Source organism: Mastigoproctus giganteus, chromosome 11 (genome assembly GCF_048544385.1).
Source record: "Mastigoproctus giganteus isolate SK-2022 chromosome 11, ASM4854438v1, whole genome shotgun sequence".
Lineage (NCBI taxonomy): Eukaryota > Metazoa > Arthropoda > Arachnida > Uropygi > Thelyphonidae > Mastigoproctus > Mastigoproctus giganteus.
In genome coordinates this window covers 112,258,796-112,281,797 of record NC_143585.1, presented here as the reverse complement: position 1 = coordinate 112,281,797, position 23,002 = coordinate 112,258,796, and the positions used below count along the sequence as shown (strand labels likewise).

At 37.8% G+C, this 23,002-nt stretch overlaps 1 protein-coding gene across 1 annotated transcript in view; it reads right to left on the bottom strand.

Moving 5' to 3' along the window:
- Oga (O-GlcNAcase) overlaps window positions 1–23,002 on the bottom strand; it is a 402,181-nt gene that overhangs the window by 44,156 nt on the left and 335,023 nt on the right. Inside the window, exons 9-11 of the mRNA XM_090385453.1 lie at window positions 22,672–22,725; window positions 21,868–21,953; window positions 7,698–7,802 (exon numbers count right to left, since the gene is read on the bottom strand). Coding sequence (XP_090241579.1) covers window positions 7,698–7,802; window positions 21,868–21,953; window positions 22,672–22,725 — 245 coding nt within the window. The remainder of the gene's footprint in view (window positions 1–7,697; window positions 7,803–21,867; window positions 21,954–22,671; window positions 22,726–23,002) is intronic.

The window sequence follows — 23,002 nt, the reverse complement described above, 5'->3', positions numbered from 1 at the left end:
CATTAGCAACTAAGGCTATATTGCTCCGGGGATATGAGGTGGTCATTCCGCATCCTCTGCATTTGGTGGTCACAGGCTCGAACCCCGGTCTAATCAAGAAGCGTGTGCTACGCACTGCTGCTCTTGCCCACCTGGCTATGGAGGCGCCTCTTCCATTTGTGAAAGTTAAACTTTAACAGTTTCTGGAGACTAGGCACCAACGAGGTGATCTGATAGAGGTGTATAAAGCCTTGAATGGTTTAAGCATGCTCAATGCTGATGGGATTCTTCCTCTAGCTCAGAAAAATCACCTGAGAGGGCATAAATTCAAATTGAGGAAAGACAGATGTAGGATAGACGTGCGGAAATTTGCCTTTAGCCAGCGGGTGGTTGGTTGGTGGAACAGACTTCCATCCCTTGTGGTGGAGGTTGATAGCCTAAATAAGTTTAAGGCTCAGCTGGACAGGTATTTTGAACGAACAGAGGGGTGAAGTGGAAGTGGGTTTTTTTTTTTTTTTTTTTTTGGCTGATGCTGCATAAGCTTGCTTTCTTGCATCAAATGCCTCTACTAATGCTAATGCTAACTGCCATCTCTAAGCCTATCGACCTAATTTTCCAAGATCTCATCTAGGAAAATTTGCAATATATCATCCTGATCACTATCATTACCCACCCTGCCAACTTTTGTATCATCTGCAAACTTAGACACTATGTCTGATATACCTTCATAAATATCATTAATATATATTTAAAACAACACTGGGCACAGCATTGAACTCTGGGGGACTCCTCTAATAACATTAGTCCACAAAGAGCAGTGCCCATTGTTTGTTTGTTTGTTATTTGGTTTTAGGAGAATTAGCAACTAAGGCCATATTGCTCTGGGGATATGCGGTGGTCATTCCCTGACCTTTTCGCAACCTCCATATTTGGTGGTCACTGGCTCGAACCCCGGTCTAATCAAGAAGCGTGTGCTACGCACTGCTGCTCCTGCCCACCTGGCTACGGAGGCGTGCAGTGCCCATTGATAACCACTCTTGCTCTTCTTTCACTCAAGCATCCCTTTATCCATAACTCAGCTGTAATTTGACCTTAATGCCAATTTACATTGCACTCTTTTATGTGCAACAGTATTAAAAGCCTTCCTGAAATTCAAGTATATGAATTCAAAATTATTGTTTGCATCCAGTTCCTTGGTCACTGCATCATAGTATCCAATCAGATTGGTTAGAAAAGACCATCTCTTAATAAATCTATGCTGTTTTTTTAAGTATAACTGCAGTCTTGTCTAGATGGTCCTGCATTACATCTTTAACCAGTGATTCCATTATATTCCCTGGAACAGACATTACTCATGTCACCTTTTAATCCCCCTTTATGAATTTGGGATACATTTGCACATCTCCAGTCCATAAGAACCTCCCCTTGGTCCAAGGATGCTCTCATAATTAAGGCTATGGGTCTGCTTACTTCCTTTGCTGCATTCCCTTAACATGACTGCATAGATTCCAATTACCTCAGGTGTCGTTTTTATGTCCACCCTCAATTTCTCCTCCACTTCCCTTTCAGTTATCACAGTCATTTAGCTCCTTGTTAGAGTTTAATAAACTACTGGTATCCCCTCCCATAAAGCATTCCTCATAACTGAATATAGATGCAAAATACTTATTAAATTTGTCAGCAACCTGTGCCGGGTCATCAACAGTTAACCCATTAATATCAAGAGGCCCGATGTCATTCAAAACCTTTGTTCTACTGTCAATGCAAGTATACAAGTCTTTGCTGCTGTTCTTTGCTTTCTTTGACAGGATAATTTATATTCATTCCACACATGTTTCTTTTCTGTCACTTGTCTCAATAGTTCATCTGACATCCATTTAGGTCTAAGCCTTGAACAGTATTTCTTTGTTGGTATGAAAAGCCTAATAGTTTCTGTGATTACTTCTCTGAATGCTTCCCATTTAGAATTTGCTGTTGGTTGGTCCCACTGCATAAAGCACATCATTGGTTGGTTCCACTGCATAAAATTTAAAATCTGTCTGAGACCACTGTAGCTGCCCTCATGAAAGCAAAAGCCTTTTCCTTACCCTTCACAGCAGTTATGTCTTTCATTAAATTCCACTTTAATAAATTAGTACAATGTGATCCAGTTGTTCCTTTTCCTGCTGATTCTTAATGCATGAAGAATCACTGCTGAAGACCAGATAAAGTATTGCTTAATCTTGTTGCCTCTCTAACATGCTGCTGCTGTAGAAAATAGTAATCTAATAAATCTACAAATCTCTTGCTAGTGAATGAGTGATCAACCCATCAACTCCAGTCAATATCTGGTAGACCACTCTATTTCTCAGTATAGCTGTTTGGTATACTTATCACAATCATTAGGCCTATAACACACTGCTACTCTCAATTTGTTTTCCCATTTCTTATATCTTACCAAACTGACTCAACACTGCACTGGTGAACCATGTTGGCTGGATGCACTGCCTTAGCTTCTTACATAAGAACATAACTCTCTCACACCTCCTGTCCTCCTTGTATCCATTGTACTCCTCAAATTCAGTATGTCTAAGCGACACTATGTCTCCACTATCCCTACAATGTCTGCCTTTGATGACTTAATCAGTACTTCAAATTCATTGAATTTATTTACAATGCGCCCAGCATTAATGTAAATGCAAGTATACATGCACATATTCTTTCTCGTATTTACCTTAACACAACCCATGTATTTATTTGTATGGTGACCAAAAGCAGGGCTTGAAATCTTGAACACTTTGCTTTCCAGACTGCTCCATGTTTCAACAGAAGCAGTGCAGGAATCACTTGTAGCCTGCAGCTCTAGTTAATCTATCAGTGTGTGTATCCGTTCTCCCAAGCTAACAGTTTTCCAACACACTCATCATTGCCTCAATAGCATCAGAAAATATTCTTGCACCCTTACTCTATGTACACACTCTTACTAAGTGTGTTCCATTCATTTAAAAACAGTCTCTTCAATTAACAAGCATAGACCATGCTGAGAAAAATTCTACCCTACAAGCTTGCACATTCTCTCCAGGGGCAAAGTGATTGACAAGGGTCTCAACATGTACTCCTATCGTATCTGGGCATTGTTACAGACCTTTCAAATTCAATCCTAACTTGCAACTTTTCCCCAAAATTGCCTTGTAATTGTTTAGTAAGTCCTTAGATCTTTTACTCTTAATATCATTAGTGCCAACGTGTACAACAATATCACCTTTTGCACCCTTAAGATGTCAGTTCTACAATGTCATCTACTTTTGCCCTTGGCAGACATACCCTGATCTTATTCCACCTATCCTTTACACATCACATATTCTATTTCACTGCCATGATAATATGGCATTAGTGATAAGCTACTACAATGGATGAAAGGACAGGTAATTGAGTGTAGCTATAAATTACTGTTTCTCTCCATGGACTAATATCTAGCAGGATTCCACAAGGTTCGGTATCGAACCTTGTTTGTACAGAAGACTCTCAATTAATCGGGACACTTCAAGACTCCAAATTAAAAAAAAAAAAAAAATCAACTAGAAATCAAAAAAATTCAAGTAATAACTAGAATATGTATAAACAGATATTTTGCAAGTCGTAAATAAGTGACAAGTGACTTTATAAGTCATCATTGGGAGATCAGTGTACCTATTATCTTGCAATCCCCACTGTCTTCACATCCACCGCTCAAAAAAAAAAAAAAAAAAAGAGACCAAATGTTTAGTTTGTTTTAGTGCGTTGCATCAATTGTTGTGTTCTGTTGCAGCACAAAAGACAAATTTTGCTTTGTTATTTATGTCAGGGATGTCAGAATTTTTTTTATAGAAAATGTTTTTATTTTTGGTTTAGAAATCACAAAAATAATGGGTAAACGCTTTCAGTTAAACAAAAACTTGAAATTATTCAAAAGTTTGAAAATGGTGCATCTGTTAAATCTCTAAGTAGCTATTATAATGTTGATGATCAAACCACATGCAGCATCGTAAAAAATAAAGGGAAGCTATTAGATTTAAAATCAACATCGCAAAAAATAAAGGGAAGCATCGTATTGGACACGCAAGTAGTGCATGCAAGTTTTTTATCTATCGCCATATTTTTTACATAGGTTGCTGAACATTTTTTGATACAGTAAGTCCCCGACTTACGCGACTATGGATTTACATAATTTTTTTTTCACTCAATTTTTTTTTTTTTTTAGGATTGTAAAATTTAAAATAAACAAAAATAATAAATAAATAAGATAAGCAATCAATAATGACGATCACAGCATGCACAAATTGCACAAGTGAGATACGGAGAACAAGAAAAAAAATATAAAAGAGAAGATTCTTAAAATTTATTTATGGTTTTTTTTTTTTTTTTTTTTTTTTTTTAATATATGATTGAAGATTTCAGTGAAGGGGAACACATTTCACCATAATAACGTAAAAACCCACACAATTCCAGCTATCGGTATTATCACAAATGCAATAAGATCGAGTTTACTACCCGTTTATAATTAGATTCACAAACAGAAAAGTCCAGTAACCCGGAAGGTGCTAATTGTTTAATGGCGGTAACCTCCAGAAATGTGCTTTAGTAAAATGTGAGTTCGTGTGAGGTGATAATCGTGTTTTTCCTCTTAACCCTGTGAAGTTCTTTTCAGAAAATTTCATTTTGACTGTTATCATGGTGCCGACTAAGAGAATACATGACAGCACTATTGGTAAATCTACCAACAAAAGGAAAGCCATTGATTTGGATCAGAAAATTAAACTAATAAGGATGTATGAAAATGGCCAAACATTAACAATTATCGTGCAGAATGCAGATTTGTCAATAACAATATAGTAGTAATATGTTATTAGTCATTCCTGAGTTAAGTAAAACTCAACAAAGTAAGAAGTCCTGGAACGTATCTCTTACGTATGTTGGGGACTTTTGTATTTTTGGATTAACCGGGAAATCGATTATCTGGGATTTGTTTTTTACCATCTATCCCGGAAAATCGAGAGTCTACTATTCCTGATTTATTAGTGACATTGATATTTATGTGTTTCTAGTTTCATGTCTAGGTTTTCTGATGATATAAAAAACTGAAAGAGTAGTTAAAGACATAATAATGGTATTCTACTTCTACAAGATCTAAATAAGTGATTACGCTTAAAAATGGAGGTATAACATATTGATAAATACTGTATTTTTCATTTGGTACTGCATTTTTCATTTGGATGGAGCTAAACTGAAGGGTTGATAATTGAAATAAGATGCAATGATAATGAGATTGACAAGAAGTTCTGTGAACATGGCAGATAGGCTCATGGAGTTCTGACAGTTATATACAGAAATTTTGCTAGCAAGAACAGAGAGGTGATTAACTATTTCTTTATAAAATTATACTGCTGCATAAAGAAATGCTGAATCCACATCCTGAATACTGTAAACAAGTTAGGAAACTCTCATTTTAGGAAGGACACAGATCCACTGGACAGGTTGCAAAAGGACAGTAAATTCTGATGATGACTAATACTTTTTCCCAAGCAACACACACAAGGGAGAATAAATTAAAACTGAAAAGGATGGTTAGCGAATACATGTGCAGAAGTCTCCTTCAGCGAGCTGGTAATTTATCGTTGGAATAAATTACCAAGTAGTATCGTGGATTTAGGAAATCTGATTAAATTTAAGTCTTTTTTTAATTAATTTATTTTTTAAGGCTAATGCGATAGTAGTTTGTTTTTCACATTATTTTATATAACTAATACTAATGTTTAACAAAACACAAAAAGACTAATGTCTTCCCTCCAAATACCATCAAGGTTGTGAACAGATTACAAATTTATCGGTTCAAGCCCGTCACCACCAAATACGGAGGATGCGGAAGGGTCAAGGAATGACCACCGCATATCCCGGAGCAATATGGCCTTAGTTGCTAATGCTCCTAAAAACCAAATAACAAACAAACAAACAAATTTATCACTCTTAAATTAATTTTTACCCTATGTACCACAAAGGATGAAAGTCTGATTTCATTCATAATTTTTGTTTTCCTATTTTTACGATGGGTGTGAATTTTTCTTTTCTTAGGGTATCATGTTGAAATTGCTGGATGGCATTTTAATCTACTGCTTCATGTAAGCTGTTCTGCCAAATGATGTGGATTTTCACAAATCTACAAACTGTGCTGCTTCCTAATTTACTGTTCTCAACAATATTTAAAAACTGCAATGCAGTTTTGATATTTCATGCAAATATATGTTTGTTTGCTTTTTGGTTTTTAGGAGCATTAGCAACTAAGGCCATATTGCTCTGGGGATATGCTGGTGGTCAAGGGCTCGAACCCCGATCTAATCAAGAAGAGTGTGCTACGCACTGCTGCTCCTGCCCACCTGGCTACGGAGGCACCATGCAAATATATATGAATATGGTAAGGGTAAATATTTGGTTTTTAATATTCCTTAAAATGTATGAGTAATCAGGTTGCAGAAAAAAAAAATGTCATAAAAACTGTAATATCAGATGCTACATTAAAGAGAGAACAAATATTTTCCACTACATCAGGTTAAATTAAATTGTTATTAAAACTGTATATAAACTATTTTTTTTAATCCAGACAGACACTTTCTCAATTGTCTTGAGAAATTCAGAAACATTTAGTGCAAGCTACAAAATATCATCAAATTAACACAAGATTGATATTGGTTTAACATTTAATACTAGAATTAATTCTACCTTTCTGTTTGAATCCAGACTTAATTTACATGCTGAACTCTAAAAAGCTGCCTTAAAAACAGTGCAGTAATCCCTCTCCAACCATACATTTGAGATAGCTTGTTTTTTTATGGTATACTATGATTTTATACTCTGAATTTTTTTTAACACATGCACATGACACAGTCTAACAAACGAGCATGACAATATAACTCTCCGAACAGTGCAGTGCTGGGTCTCATGGGGCAGATCCAATGGGTAGTGCAGAGGGATGGGATTTCTTTACACTTTTTCACCAGTGGTTAACAAATATTGTCATCTGAGTTTTACCTGGAGTTAAAAGATATTATATTTGCAGAACACCTATAGCGTGGTTGTTAATGAACTCAATGGTGTTGAGTTCATTGACAACTTTGGAAGCAGTCGACCGTCTTAGTGACAAATGTGTTGTTCTATACATCTGTCACTGTGTTACACATGGATGGGTCAATGTTTTCTCTGCAGATTTTTGTTTTTAACTAACATTTAGATTTTTCAAGGACTTATTATTGACTTGTTTTTGTAATGCTTTAAAGATTATCATATTTCATTGTAGCAAATGAAGGTATGACCCAGGAGTTTAGTTGACGTTTAGTTTGTATATTTTGTTCCAGCACATTGTTTGATCTTTTTTTCTTATTGTACTGCTGTTCAATATTATCATTCTTTTTATGTGGGTATAAATATAAAATGAAGTTTACTGCATTTTTTTTGTATATTTGATTGGCATAATTATCATTTTCCCTCTGACCTCCCTATTTTTTGTGGAATCGTAGTCTTGCCAGCCAAGTTTTTAAATAAAATGCAATGCTTGTCAGGACATTATCCTCACCCCTCATGACTGGTGAGGGATTACTGTAATGCACTACTGATAAGGAAAATATTGGTTTAATTATTTAAAAACTGCCAATTAAAAAAAATAATATACATATATATATATTTTTTCCATTGAATAAACGAGTACATACCTCATCATTAGCTAGATATGGACGGATAGTATAAATCCGACTACTGGGAGAGTCTGGAGGTTTGTATAGGAAAAGATCACTAACACTTTCCAAAGGTAACAAGCGCTATATGAAATAAAAGTAAAGAGTAAAACTGCAGTTAAATGTGTTTAACTAGGATAATTATGACAAGTATACACCCCCTAAACCAACTCATATTTATTATCATTACAAAATAATGATAAATTAAAATAAAAGAATTTATTCTAAAAAGAAAATTTTAAAGATGGTAAATTGTAATTTGGATAATCTTGAGATGTTTTTTAAAAGCCAGACCTACTTACCACTGTTATAGTAAATTCATCTCCTTTCTAGTAACCCAAATAGTCAAACGTCACTCAGTCTTACCTTATCACTGCTACATAAACAAAATGAACTATTCTAGTCAACCATGGGATAAGTTTGCTATTATATGCTAAATGCACTAGCCTATTTTCCATGTTGATAAGATCGATCTTATACAGCATACTTAATTAAGGCCTTTTATTTCAATGCAAGTGGTTTCCAATGGCTTTTCTAAGTTTTCTGCTCATTACCAGAAAAATAAAATAAAATTCTATTAATAACTGGCTATTTTTTGCAAGTAAAATGGCATTTATAAAATTACATTTATATGTTTTAATTTCCAAATCTTGAATTAACACATCCACTCTTTCTCCAGATATTAATTTACAATGGGAATAGGATTATATTTCCCATATATATAGTAGAGCATCAGTTATCCAGAATAATTGATGTCAGACCTTTTCAGGATGGCCAAATTTTCCGGATAATTGAACCAGAAAATTTTCCGGTAAGATTAAATAAATTCAATCTTACTTAAATCTGGTAAGATTAAATAAATAAATTTAATCTTACCTTATGATTAAATTAAATAAGATTAATTAAATAAAAAAAAATTATAAACCAATCTTGGAAAACAAAAAATAAATCCAGGCATTTTTTATGATTTTTATACAAAACAGGAAAATTAGATTTTTAAATGCTCTCGGTTTTTTTGACTTACCGATAACGAGTACTGACAATCTGTGCATCCCAGTGGCATTTGCAATTGTAACTCGCTCTTTTCTCATCTTAAAACTTGGTGCAGGCATTTCTCTTTTAGTAGCTAGGGTTTTTCTCGGTAATGTTTTCCATAATCTCATCTGATCAACATTATGTTTTCTTTCTCATAATTTGCTATAACTGAAGCAAACCTATTTTTAAAAGGGCGCCACTGCCAATTCGTCTGCAGAAAGTTTATCTAGTTCACGTATACCCTCTGGATTTTTTTACGTGAAGACGTATACTGCAAATATATCGGGTATCCGCTATATATCCTCTGGAATTCAATTAATATGCACAGTATACGCTCTGTTTTTCACAACTTTCACAGAGTATACCTTCTGCTTTTACGACTATAGTACTGCGTATACCGTGTCTCAATTTAAAGTTTTTCAGCTAACCTGTGCTTGCTTGCTTGTTTGTTTGTTATTTGGTTTTTAGGAGCATTAGCAACCAAGGCCATATTGCTCCGGGAATATACGGTGGTCATTCCCTGACCTTTCCACATCCTCCATATTTGGTGGTGACGGGATCGAACCACGGTCTAATCAAGAAGCGTGTGTTATGCACTGCTACTGCTGCTCCTTCCCACCTGGCTACAGAGGCGCCACTTGTGCTTGTTTGTTTGTTATTTGGTTTTTAGGAGCATTAGCAACTAAGGCCATATTGCTCCGGGATATGCGGTGGTCATTCCTTGACCTTTCCGCATCCTCTGTATTTGGTGGTCACGGGCTCGAACCCCGGTCTAATCAAGAAGCGTGTGCTACGCACTGTTGCTCCTGCCCACCTGTGCTTGCCTTAAAATCTTTATTATCTATTAATTTTCGATTAAAATCCGATGCTTTTTCACACAACATTTGGCCAGACACTGGTTCACCTAAACTTCGCTGTGAAAAAAAAAAAAAAAAAAAAAAATTAAGTGAGTGTACTCTCTAAAGCGGCATTTTCAGGTTTTGACAGTCTTTTTCCTGCTAGATCCTCTTTCACTATCCATAATCGACATAAATTCCATTATAGCATTGGAATTTTTCTTTATGTCATAAATTGTTGAAATCCAAACATCAAAAACTCTTTGGAGAGATTTCCTAAATTTTCCCCTTTTCTAATTCTATTAATAATTTCCATTTTTTGTTGCAATGTTAAAACTACACATTTTCTTTTCATTCACATTTTATAGTAAAAAATTGAGAAAAATAATAAATTGCAAAGTTTCAGACCGATCTTATTCTTGCTGAATCTGTAGCTAAACTAATCTAAAATTCCCTCATGGTTTTCGAGAAAACCCAGTAGTCTGTGATATTTTTCTAAAGCACATTTCTGAAGGTCACATAGAATTCTAGAAGTCACAACCATAAAACAATAAAAACAATTTGCAGTTTTCAGTTTATTGGGCTTTTTGTTTATACAACCTGTTATAAATAGGTAGTAAACTTGATCTTTTGCTTATTATAATAAATTTGATTTGCAAAAGTGATCACTATAACCAGAGTTCAATAGGAAACACTGACCCCTGGGGAGTTGTTTATAAAGTGACAACAAACAAGCTCCCCCAGAGGTGAGGTAATAGTCAACGAGAACCCCACAAGGGCTAATGACCACCACCTGGAGTGACTCAGTAACATGCTCAACACCTTATTCAAACAACTAGATGAACAAAATTCTCCTGACCAACAGCAGATTTGCCTACACAATGAAAACTGCCACTCTACCCAGACAGAGGACTCTCTCACCATAACTGACCTCCATCTCGCAGTCAACAAGATAAGAAACAGAAAAACCCCGGACTTGACCTGATAGAACCGGAAATAGTGAAAAATGTAGCAGAATATACCCCACACCTCCTTCTAAACCTCTATAACCACTGCCTACAACGGGGATGGTTTCCATCAGACTGGCGGACGGCAGGTATTCGCCTAATTCGGAAGAAGAAGGTTTATCTTCTAAACCTCAAGAACTTCCTGACTCGTATAGGCCCATCGCCCTACTCTCGGTGCTGAGTAAGGTGTTTGAACATTTACTCCATCAAAAAATAGACAACCAATACAGATGCCTGCCCCAAATCAATATGGCTTCAAGCCAGGAAGAACAACTGTCGATGCATTGGAAAATCTCATCAATGCAGCCAACAACTGTGACAAGAAATACCTCCTAGTTATCTCAGTCGACTTTGCTGGGGCATTCGACACTCTTTGGTGGCCAAGTGTCCTCGGCCAACTGCGACAAGTGCAACTCCCTAACAAACAGAAGTGTAGTAGTCCAGGCACCTTATTGCAAAGTGAAGAAGAAAGTCTACCGAGGTTGTCCCCAGAGCTCGGTTCTTGGCCCGCTGCCCTGGACCTATGTCCTGGATGAGTTCCTGTATGGACCTTGGGGAGGTCCACACTCAGGCCTATGCAGATGATCTGTCACTAATATTGGCCGCTAACTCAAGGGCTCAACTCGAAACCTATGCAAATTGCGCCCTCGTCACCCTTATGGACTGGGTACGACTCCACCACCTCACAATATCACCCACAAAATCTCAAAAGACCACCACAGATCAAGATCCATGGCATTACAGTCAAACTTGTCACTGAACTAAAGCACCTAGGAATAATAATAGATAAGAACCTATCGTTCCTCCCACACCTGAACTATATACAAAGATCAGGACTTACACGGCAATGATGGCCAGGGTGATCCGCTGAGACTGAGGGGTTGAAAAAACGCACGCTGGCTCTCTTTTATAAAGCTGTATTCATTCCCGCAATCACTTATGCCTCTGGGGCGTGGTTTCACAAGTCCTCCACCGTAGCCAATAAGAGAAAATTGGAATCCATTCACAGGCCAATTCTTCTTAATGTGAGCAGGGCATGTAACACAGTTAGCATGCATGCACACACTGCAGGTACTGGCAGGGGGTGCTACCCCTTGACCTGGAGGTCACACGTGTTGGAATGCTCTACCAACTCAGTAGGGACACACCTGCTTACCTATATCGACCATACAACAGATCCACTAAGCAACAGACTCAGCAAGAAAAGAAGACTTCTGACCTACCTAAAACAAATTTTGCAGGAAAGGTGGACAACCTCCACCAAAGGAGAAATAACTTGAAAATTTATACTGGGCATCGAAAGAGTATTTCCCCAGTCCCCGACCTGGTTTTCACCAGGACTACAAACTACCTATCTTCTAACTGGACATGGCGTCATCCGTAGAAAACTCACCATGCTAGGCATCGAAAACAACTCCCTATGTGCATGTAGCTACCAAGAAAATTGGGACCACTCGATGTTCGACTGCCATCTGTACGAAGATCTCCGAGCCCTTCTCATCACTCAGCTCCAGTACAATCCCAGGAACACTGCCTACTTGAGGAAGAACGGAACTACAAACCACTCACAAAGTTTTCCCAAGACTTGTGCACAAGGCGCAGAACCCTACCGCAACCAAGAAGCTTGGCAACCACTTAGCACGACCAGAACAACCTCATCACTACGAACCCTGCACTACAAACTACCTATTTTCTAACTGGACATGGCGCCATCCGTAGCAAACACCATGCTAGGCATCGAAAACAACTCCCTATGTGCATGTATTTGAACCTCAGCCTGAGCAGCCCTGGCTGGACACATTGTGAAAACCAAGACTTTGAATGAAGCTAAGCTGCCACCTCGCCAGTTGGCGATCTGGGTAGGGCACCTAGCCTCACCCACTTTCTTTCCCTACCCTTGTGGGGGGAGGGGACGATCTGTTGTCTCCTTCCTTCCTTCCCCCCACTTTCTCCTGGTGGGGCATGGGCATGCCCCACTGGAAATCATTGAAGTCGTCTTCTCTTTCATCTCCATATTTCTGACTTTTCTCCCCAGCCTTCGGTCTCTCTCCCCTACTCGGTTTGTACACTAGTGCACATCCCACATGCCCAAATTTAAAATTTACAAAATTAAACCGCATTCACAAGGCTTTTCTAATTCTAGCATTATCTCCGCAATTTTTTTTTTTTTTTTAGGCCCTAGCCACTGAAATCTCAGAAAATTAGGTGGCAGGGCCTGCCAGAGTAAAACAAATTACTGGTGTACCTGGTCTGCCTCCACGGGGCTTAGTGTGGGCAACATTGGGACCTGCCAGGGTCCCAGCGGTTAAATGGCCAGAAGAACAACGCTATACGACACTATGCACCACAATATCCATACACTTTTAAATCTTTGGCCTGTACAGTGTACCGTATCGCACGACAATGTAAACTACGTGGAGATGGGGGAAACCCCTGGTGCCGTTAGACCATAACATACTACACACTATAACCGGAGCTTACTGTACTACCGTTAATAAAAAAAAAAAAAAAAAAGAAAGATTGGCCTTTCAAATTATTCTGCATAACTGATGTTCCAGATAACCGACGTTCTACTATGCTAATAACAAATACAGTGGATTCTGGTTATTTGGACCACAGGTTAATCGGCGCAGCCATTTATTTGGGACAAATCTTAAAAAACAGAACCCAATCGAGAAAATAGCTAGGGTTTACTTCACTTAATTGGGACAAAATGCCGTTTAATTGGGGCAAGAGACCGCAGCACTGGAGATTACCCTACAATTGTCTCCGACCGTACCACGTAGTTCGGTCGGATTTCTGGAGGTCACAACCATAAAACAATAAAAACAATTAGCAGTCACCTGTTTATTGGGCTTTTTTGTTAGTGAAATCTATCATAAATGGACAGTAAACTCGATCTTACTGAATTTGCGATAATACCGACAGCTGGAATTCTGTGGGTTATTATGGTAAAATGTGTTTAAACTTTTATGGAATTTTCAATCATATAAAAAAATTAAATTTTCAGAATCTTCTCTTCATTCCTATTTTTAAAGCTTTGTAATTTGTTACTCCGTTCTCACTTGTGTGTATCGTGTTACTTGCAATTTGTGTGTGCCATCTTCTTTGTTATTGATTGCTTATCTTTTTACTGTTTTAAATTTTAACCCCCACCCACAAATGTCAGTGAACAGATATGTCAACTAGTTTAGTTAATAAATAATAAATAAATTTTCTGTTTATACTCCGGGACGACCAAACGGTCAGAGGAGTTTACAAGATACACAGAATACAAGAAACAGCACCGTATTCAGCAGTCACGGGTTTGAACTCCGGTCACTCAAGGTACGTGTACTTGTGCACCCGCACGCCTGACCACTAGGCTACGGCAGCCTCTTAGTATGTACATATTACAGTATGTATTAATTATTCCGATTATCACGTATATTCTTCCGAATTTCACGTATCATTTAATTTTTTAATTAGTAAGGTAATAAAAGGTAAATTTGTGCTTAACATATCTTTACTTTTATAGCCTGTGGATAATGTTCCTCCTATTTTCGCTAATTAGAATCGCTGTTTAATAGAATTAAAATTCAATTGACAAATGTGACACAATGACCGGCGCTTACTACACATCGTATAGTGGATGGTACTTTATTATGGTGAGTTTGTCGAAACGTGATTTGATTGTACAGCGAACTAATTGTAGGGGGGGGGATACATTGTATTTTTAACTATTTACGTGAAACTTCAGATAATTGGGGCAGCCGCTTAATTGGGCCAAAATGCACTAGTCCCGATGTGTCTCAATAACCAGAGTCGACTGTATTACTAAACAGTACCTCAAGCAAATCAGTAACTATAATTTTATACAATCCGTCATTTCCTTATTATATATATGCGATCTACTGTGTAAGTTTTATTACTATGTTTCAGGTATAACGAATACAGATATGTAATTATGCAAAACAAGGCAGTAAGGCAAATTTAAGTCTTAACCAACATTTTTTTACACATATTGTGGTTATGGACATTTCAGAACATACAGGATGTTCAATTTTGTCACGCAATCAACTCAAGTTTGGTAGGTTCTAATAATGCTTATTTTTTGTTAAGTATAATACCAAGGAAATGTATGTGGACTGTACAGGTTTTACTCCATTTAGTTTCAATTCAGGCTCAGAGTGTAGATTACATTTTTTACAAAGAGTAATACCATTAGTTTTCTGTGGAAAGTTGAAATTTGTCAGTGCCTTCCAAAGTATTTACTTTGTTGATGGCTCCTTGTAACTGTCTTTCAACATAACACAAATTCGAAAAGTAACAGGAAATGCTGAAGTCAACTACATATAAATATGAATCTATGGTGACAGGGAGTTTATTTGCTATTGTATTTATTTTGATTGTGAACAGAGTGGTAACAAGTACAGATCCCTGAGCTCCTTCTTTGCAAGCTTTTGACAAGTACTTGGAAAATAGGAAAGTATGAGGTCTTAAAAAGTTCTCAAAGTTCCCAAGCAAAACATAATTGTATGAGAATTCCATAGTGCCAGGTGGTGCCGTATGCCTTTTCAATGTCAAAACAGAGAGTAACTTGGTGTTTCAATTTTAGAAAGGCATTTCTTACATTATTTTCCATTTTTACCAGTACGTCTATTGATGATCTGTTCTTCCCTATTCTATATTGAGCTGCATGGAAAAATATTTTTATCTTCTAAGTACCACAACAAGAGTTTATTGTTAACTGTTCTTCCAGAATTTTACAAAGGCAGCTAGCTAGTTAGTGCAGTACATAATGGTTTGGGTTACTGCAGTTGTCAGGTTTTAGGGAAAGCAAGTACTACTGTATGGGGTCATTGGTCTGGAAATGCATTTTTCTTTATAGATCTTACTTTATAGCAGAGTAATACATGTTAAGACTTTTCATTTAACTGCTTTATCATTGTGTAATGCATGTTATCTGCACTGTTCAGATGCAGCTAAGGCTTTGTATAGTTCATGTTCATGACATGAACTATACAAAATGATTTAAAATTACATAAAATTCATTAAAATACTATTAAATGGGTTCAATCTTCTTAGTCCACGAATGATCAGACACCCTCGGGATCATAGTTGTAAGTCCCAACCTGACCCCAGACCTATCCAATCCCCCACAAAACCTTGAGTGACTGAAGCCATTATGTCAAAAATTAAAAATAAACACTGTTAACATTATCATGAAAAATACTAAAAACTACAATGATGAAAATAAATACATTACGATGAAATAACTTACTAAAAAACTTCCTTCCTTAAGGGGACCATTAATCTTGTTATAATCTTCTGTATTCAGGACCACCATTGACCTCCCTTTGTCTGCTGGTAAAACAACTATTCCTTCGTCTCTTCTCAATTCCTCTAGAGCTCTCTTTTGACTAAGGCTGAGATTCGGGGGTGCCTTCCTCACCTGACTCAACACTGCAGCTGACTTCACCTGGATTTGGGTGACAGCTGCACCCAAAGCTGTCCTGACTACAGAAGATCTGGTCCTGAATACAGAAGATTATAACAAGAAGGCATTGGATCTTCTGCAAGATAATAACACTTATAAGGTGATCCAGAGGAACCCGTTGGTGGGGCTGGAACGGCGAGTCAATAAACTGGTACAATCCTGGTTGAACACGGAGAAGATTTCCAAGGAGACTTACTGGTCATTACACACTACAGGTAGTCAACTCCCGCGATTCTACGGACTGCCAAAAATTCATAAGGCAGAAGTGCCCTTGAGACCTATAGTTTCATTTATAGGGAGTCCTTCCTATGCGCTATCAGGGTATTTGGCTAAATTAATTGCACCCATAGTGGGGCAGTCCGAATATGTTGTTAAAGACAGTAGAGAGTTTGTGAATTTTGTGGGGAATTTGACTATAAATGATGATGATAGCATGATCTCTTTTGACGTTATATCTTTATTTACATGTATTCCTATTAGCCATGCAGTATATTGTGTAAAAATGGCATTGACTAGGGATGCCTCCCTTGGTAATAGATCACTTCTCGGTGTGGAAGACATTTGCACCGGGGTGGAATTATGTCTAGCTAGTACTACCATGTTGTTTCAAGGAACTATGTATAAGCAGGTTCGCGGTACTGCCATGGGTTCACCCATTAGTGCCGCCGTGGCCAATTTGGCCATGGAGGAGTTGGAAAGTAGGGTTTTTAGTGGGTGTTCGTTTCCTATTAGGAATTGGAGAAGATATGTTGATGATACCTTTGCCCTGGTCCAGAAGGGGAGGGAGGATGATGCCGTTTGCTGGCTTAATAGCTTCTCCCAATTTATACAATTCACCTCAGAGGTGGAAACGGGTGGTACCCTGTCATTTTTGGATGTATTGATCTCCAGGGTGGGTTTTAGACTTAAGACATCAGTTTTTAAAAAACCCATGTGTAGAGGTCAATACACCCATTTCAATTCAGCACAAGCTGGACAATACAAGAATAGTGTAGCAAAAGCTTTATTTGACAGAGTAAGATCACACTGTACCACTTCTGAGGATAAAGAAAAAGAAATTAATCGTGTCACGGCAGAACTTAGAAAGTGCGGATACCCCCAGAGGATCCTGGATAGATATAGTAGAGGAGTGTCCGAACGTAGGGAGTCGTTCGTTCCGGTAGCCACCGCATACATCCCCTACTATCCGGGCCTTACTGAACATCTGGCAAGAATTTTACGGGGTTATGGGACACGCTGTGTACAGCTTCCTGGGCGGAGGCTGTGCACAGCTGTGTCTCAGGTCAAAGACCGCATACCAAAAGATCTTAGTAGTGGAGTGGTTTATAGAATAGAATGCCCGGATTGTGGGGAGTGTTATGTGGGGGGAAACAAAATGACGGCTCAGGGATCGTCTGGGGGAACATTTAAATTCCATAAGAACCGCTGAATACAACAAGTCTGCTGTGGCCGAACATTTTTGGGAGAAGCAGCATCACATCTCCCCGGAGATGTGATGCTGTTATTTTGGATCGTGCACATGGATACTGGGAGCGTAAATGGCTCGAGGGTTTACGGATTAGTTCATCAAGTAGGAATACCATGAATAGAGATAGAGGTATACGTATTAATCCTATCTTTGAAACAATTATATTAAGGTCGGATGAACGATTTTCTTTGCCACGTTCCCGAGACATTTCCGCTTCCAGTTCTGACCATGTGCCGATTGAACCACGTGGAGAAATACCACGTGTGGAGGTACCGTGAGCCTGCTACTTAAGGAGATGTTGCAGGAAGTCATGTCACTGTTGAAGAAGGGAGCTGACGCTCCCGAAAGCTTCAGGTTTTTAGCGCTTTTAATGGTTTATATTTTAGCAAATTTTATTGTAAATGATCTTTTATTACAGTTTTTAGCATTCCGCAATAGTTTATTGTAAATATTTTTGTGTAAAGATTGTAGTCATATTAAATTTTAAAATTTTATTCAATGGTCGGTGTATGAATTTATATATTTTTCAGACATATCTATCCTACATCTGCCTTTCCTCAATCTGAATTTATGCCCTCTTAGGTGATTATTCTGAGCAAGAGGAAGAACCTCATCGGCATTGAGCATGCTGAACCCATTCAAGGCTCTATACACCTGAATCAGATCACCTTGCCGGTGTCTAGTCTCCAGCACTGTAATTTGCAAAACTTAAGCCTTTCTTTGTAAGAGTAACCCTTTGTTCCATTCACTAACCTTGTTGCCCTTTTCTGTACTTGTTCCAGCAGCTCTACATCCTTCTTGAAATGAGGCCTCCAGACCTGTATACAGTACTCAGGGTATGGCCTGACCATTACCTTATACAAGGGAATAATCACCTCCTTATCTCTGCTAGAAAAATTCCTGTATATCATTGACAAGACACCATGAGCTACTCTTGCAGCCCATCTGCACTGCTCAGAGAACTTCATATCTGCCTGCACAATTACCCCCATGTCCTTTTCATTCTCTACCACTTTCAGTGTAGTACCATAGAGTTGATACGTTGCTCTGGGGTTGCTGTTTCCCATATGTAGTACTTTACATTTGTCAATTTTAAACTTCATTTGCCACCTCTCAGCCTACCTGTTCAACCTTTCCAGATACTGTTGCAGCAGCATAGCGTCAGTAGTGTCCTTAACAACCCTGCCATCCTTTGTATTGTCTGAAAACTTGGACATTAAGCTTGATATACCATCATCAATATCATTTATAAATACAGAAAACAACAATAGACCCAACACTGAACCATGAGGGACTCCACTAATAACATTAGTCCACGATGAGCAGTGTCCATTGATTACCACTCTCTGTCTTCTCCCCCTCAATCATCCCTTTATCCATAGCAGTAATTTGCTTCCAATGCCACACTGCTCCGATTTGTGTAGCAGTCTTCCATGTGCAACAGTATCAAAAGCCTTTCTAAGATCCAAATATATAATATCAAAGTTATTCCCTACATCCAGTTCTTTTGTGACTGCGTCATAGTATCCAATTAAATTGGCCAGGCAAGACTTTCCCTTAACAAAACCATGCTGTGTCCGAGCAAAAAATGAAGTTTTGTCTAGATGATCCTGCAGTGCTTCTTTAACCAGTGCCTCTATTAATTTTCCTGGAACAGAAGTTAAACTCACAGGTCTATAATTACTTGTGTCAGCCTTTGATCCTCCTTTGTGAATTGGGGTCACATTTGCACATCTCCAGTCTATGGGTACCTCCCCCGAGTCCAAGGAAGCTCTCATAATTATGGCTAAGGGTTTGCTTACTTCCTTTGCTGCCTCCTTTAATATAACTAGATAGATCCCATCCACCTCAGGTGATTTCTTGTGTTTATCTTCAACAATTTCTTCTCCACTTTACTCTCATTTATTACAAGATTATCTAGCTTACTGCCAGAGTTGAATACATCTCTGTTATTCCCTTTGCTGAATAACTCCTCATCTTTGAATGTTGATGCAAAATATTCATTTAGTTTGTTAGCTACCTGAGCAGGATCATCAACAGTCGAACCATCGATATCAAGTGGACCAATCTGATTCATCCCCTTCCTTCTAGAGTTTACATAAGTAAAGAACTCTTTGCTGTTTTTCTTTGCATCCTTTGCCAATGATTTCTTTTAATCTGCCTTTGCCTGCCTAACCTCCTTTGTAACTTGGTTACAGACCAGCTTATATCTATCATAGGCTTCTGTGTCACATGTTAGTTTATATGTATCCCATGCATTTTTCTTCTCTGCCATATGTCTCATTAGTTCATCTGACATCCATTTAGGCCTAAACTTTGAACAATATTTCTTAGTTGGTACGTAAAGCCCAGTAGCTTCCAAGATAAGTTCTTTGAATGCTTCCCATTTTGAATTTGGTGTTGGTAACATCATCAGTTGGTCCCAATGTATAGAATTATAAATACTGTCTCAGACTATTGTAGTTACCTTTATGAAAGCCTAAACACATAATGAGTATTTTGCATCTACATTCATACATGAGGAATTATTAAGGTTTGAAAATGGCAGAAGGTTATCAAATTGTAGCAGAATACTTAATGATTTTGTAGTAACTGAGAGCAAAGTGGAGGAGAAATTGTTGAAGTGAAACATAAGAAAAGCACCTGGGGTGGATGGGATCAATCCAGTTATATTAAAGGAGGCGACAAAGCAACTAAGCAAACCCTTAGACATAATTATGAGAACATCCTTGGACTGAGGGGAGGTTCCCACGGACTGGAGATGTGCAAATGTATCGTCAATTCACAAAGGGGGATCGAAGGGTGACACGAGTATTTACAGACCAGTTAGTTTAACTTCTGTTCCGGGTAAAATAATGGAGTCACTGGTTAAACATGCATTGCAGGATCATCTAGACAAGACTGCAGCAATAATTCAGACACAGCATGGGTTTGTTAAGGGAAAGTCTTGTCTGACAAATTTGATAGGATATTATTATGTGGTTACAAAGGAACTGGATGCAAAAAATAATTTTGATATCATATATTTGGAAGGGAAGCTTTTGACACTGTTGCGCATGAAAGACTATTGTACAAATTGCAGCAGAATGGTATTAAGGGTAAGTTGCTACAATGGATAAAAGGATGGTTAAGTGGGAGAAGACGGAGGGTGGTAATCAATGGGTGCTGCTCTTCTTGGACTAATGTTATTAGTGGAGTCCCACAGGGTTCGGTGTTGGGTCCACTGTTGTTTCGTATATTTATCAATGATATTGATGAAGGTATATCAGGCTTAGTGTCGAAGTTTGCAGATGATACAAAGGTTGGCAGGGTTGTTAATGACAGTAATGGCAGTGTGCTACTGCAACAAGATCTAGATAATTTGGGCAGATGGGCTAAGAAGTGGCAACTGAAGTTTAACCTTGACAAATGCAAAGTATTGCATATGGGTAGAAGTAACCCCAGAGAAACGTACCAACTGTGTGGTACTACACTTAAGGTGGTAGAAAATGAAAAAGACCTGGGAGTAATTGTGCAGGCAGATATGAAGTTTTCTGAGCAATGCAGACAGGCTGCCAGGGCAGGTCATGGGGTTTTGTCAATGATATATAGGAATTTTGCTAGCAGGGAAAAGGAGGTGATTATCCCTCTGTATAAGGCAATGGTCAGGCCACGCCTTGAGTACTGCGTACAGGTCTGGAGGCCTCATTTTAGGAAGGATGTAGATTTACTTGAGCATGTACAGAGAAGGGCAACAAGATTGGTGAGGGGAATGAAGGGTTCCTCTTACCAAGAGAGGCTTAAGTTCTGCAAATCGCAGTGGCCGGAGACTAGGCACCTGCGTGGTGATCTGATTGAGGTGTATAAGGCCTTGAATGGGTTGAGCATGCTGAATTCTGATGGGATCCTTCCACTTGTTCAGATTACGAACCTAAGGGGGCATAAATTCAAATTAAGAAAGGACAGATGTAGAATAGATGTGCGGAAATTTGCCTTTAGCCAGCGGGTGGTTAATTGCTGGAACATACTTCCATCTGTCGTTGTGGAAGTTGATAGGTTGAATAAATTTAAGGAGGAACTGGACAGGCATTTGGAGGGAATGGTGTGATTTTTTTTTTTTTTTTTGGCTGATGCTGCATAAGCTCATAAACTTGATTTCTTGCATCACATGCCACTTCTATTACTACTACTATAATCAGTAAAACAGCATGTCTTATATAAAAAAAAAAAAAAAAAAAACTGGGGTGGGGGAATACTTCAAATATATATTTCCTTTTAAACTGAGGTGAGCTGTCACATTAAGACAAATTATTCAAAGGACTAAAACAGTATATTCAATACATACTTGCAATTCTGCTGTAAGGCCACCGCGAAACAACCACGGTTCTTGCTCACCACTCATAAATGCCTCCTTATAGCCCTTGGAAAACCCTATAATTATGTAATAAAATATATCAGTGAGCTGTCAGTCCAAAACTTTAAAATAAATATAACATAAACAGATATTAAATATGGATTTCTTCCTGCTAAAAAGTTCATATAAATATAGATATAAAACTGGAAATGCATCTGTCCCTGTTAAAAAGGCATGAATTAGGAAAAACAAGCAACATGCTGGAGGAGCATGTATATACACTCCTTACTTCTTGCTATGCTGGAAGGTAAAACCAAAACTAGTTCAATATTTTAATGTCTCCAAGGTAATCTTATTAAAGTTACTGGGCATTTAGTTTCAGATAATGAAAAAGATATTTATCTATTCTGTAAATTAACTTCACAGAACATTTATATGAAAAGTACCAAATTTTCTACACTAATATCTAAATATTATGACATAAAAAAAACAAAAAAAAACACCTAAACTTCATTTATCCTTGGGACAAAAAAATATGAATGAGTCTTTTCTTCTGCGTTAATTTGATGATTAGTTCCATCCGTGACAACAAATAAAGTAATACCTGGATAAGAGTGCAAATACTGTTAGTGCAGAGTGCCAAATGCAGCACAACTCTCCAACTTCAATTGCCAGCACAGTGTGCATAAGTATTTACCTACCAGCAAGCGCTTGAACAGTATTTCTTGCTATGGTAAAAAGTGGTTACTAAGGTGTAAAGTACTGAAAATTCAAGAGGTCACCAAGAGTGCATACATGTAAATGGAGGCGACATGAAACTTGTCACTGTTGTGGGGACTCGTCCAAGTTCTACAGAAATGAAAGAGAAAAAAAAAAGAAATTATTAGAAAAACCTGCAGTAGTAAAAATGCCAAAATTAACTTTATAACCAAAATTTTTTGTGTAGTTCAAGTATATGTTCTCAATGGAATCTGAAATATATTTTTTTTCAAAATAATGAAGTGCTTCTTTCTTGAAATGTATAGCAGCTCAAAGGCACAATGGCATCTAGAGAACTATTTCTAAAAATAAAAGTTACCTCTTTAGTAATAGTATATGTTCATTAGTAGAGAGATGCTATATAAAT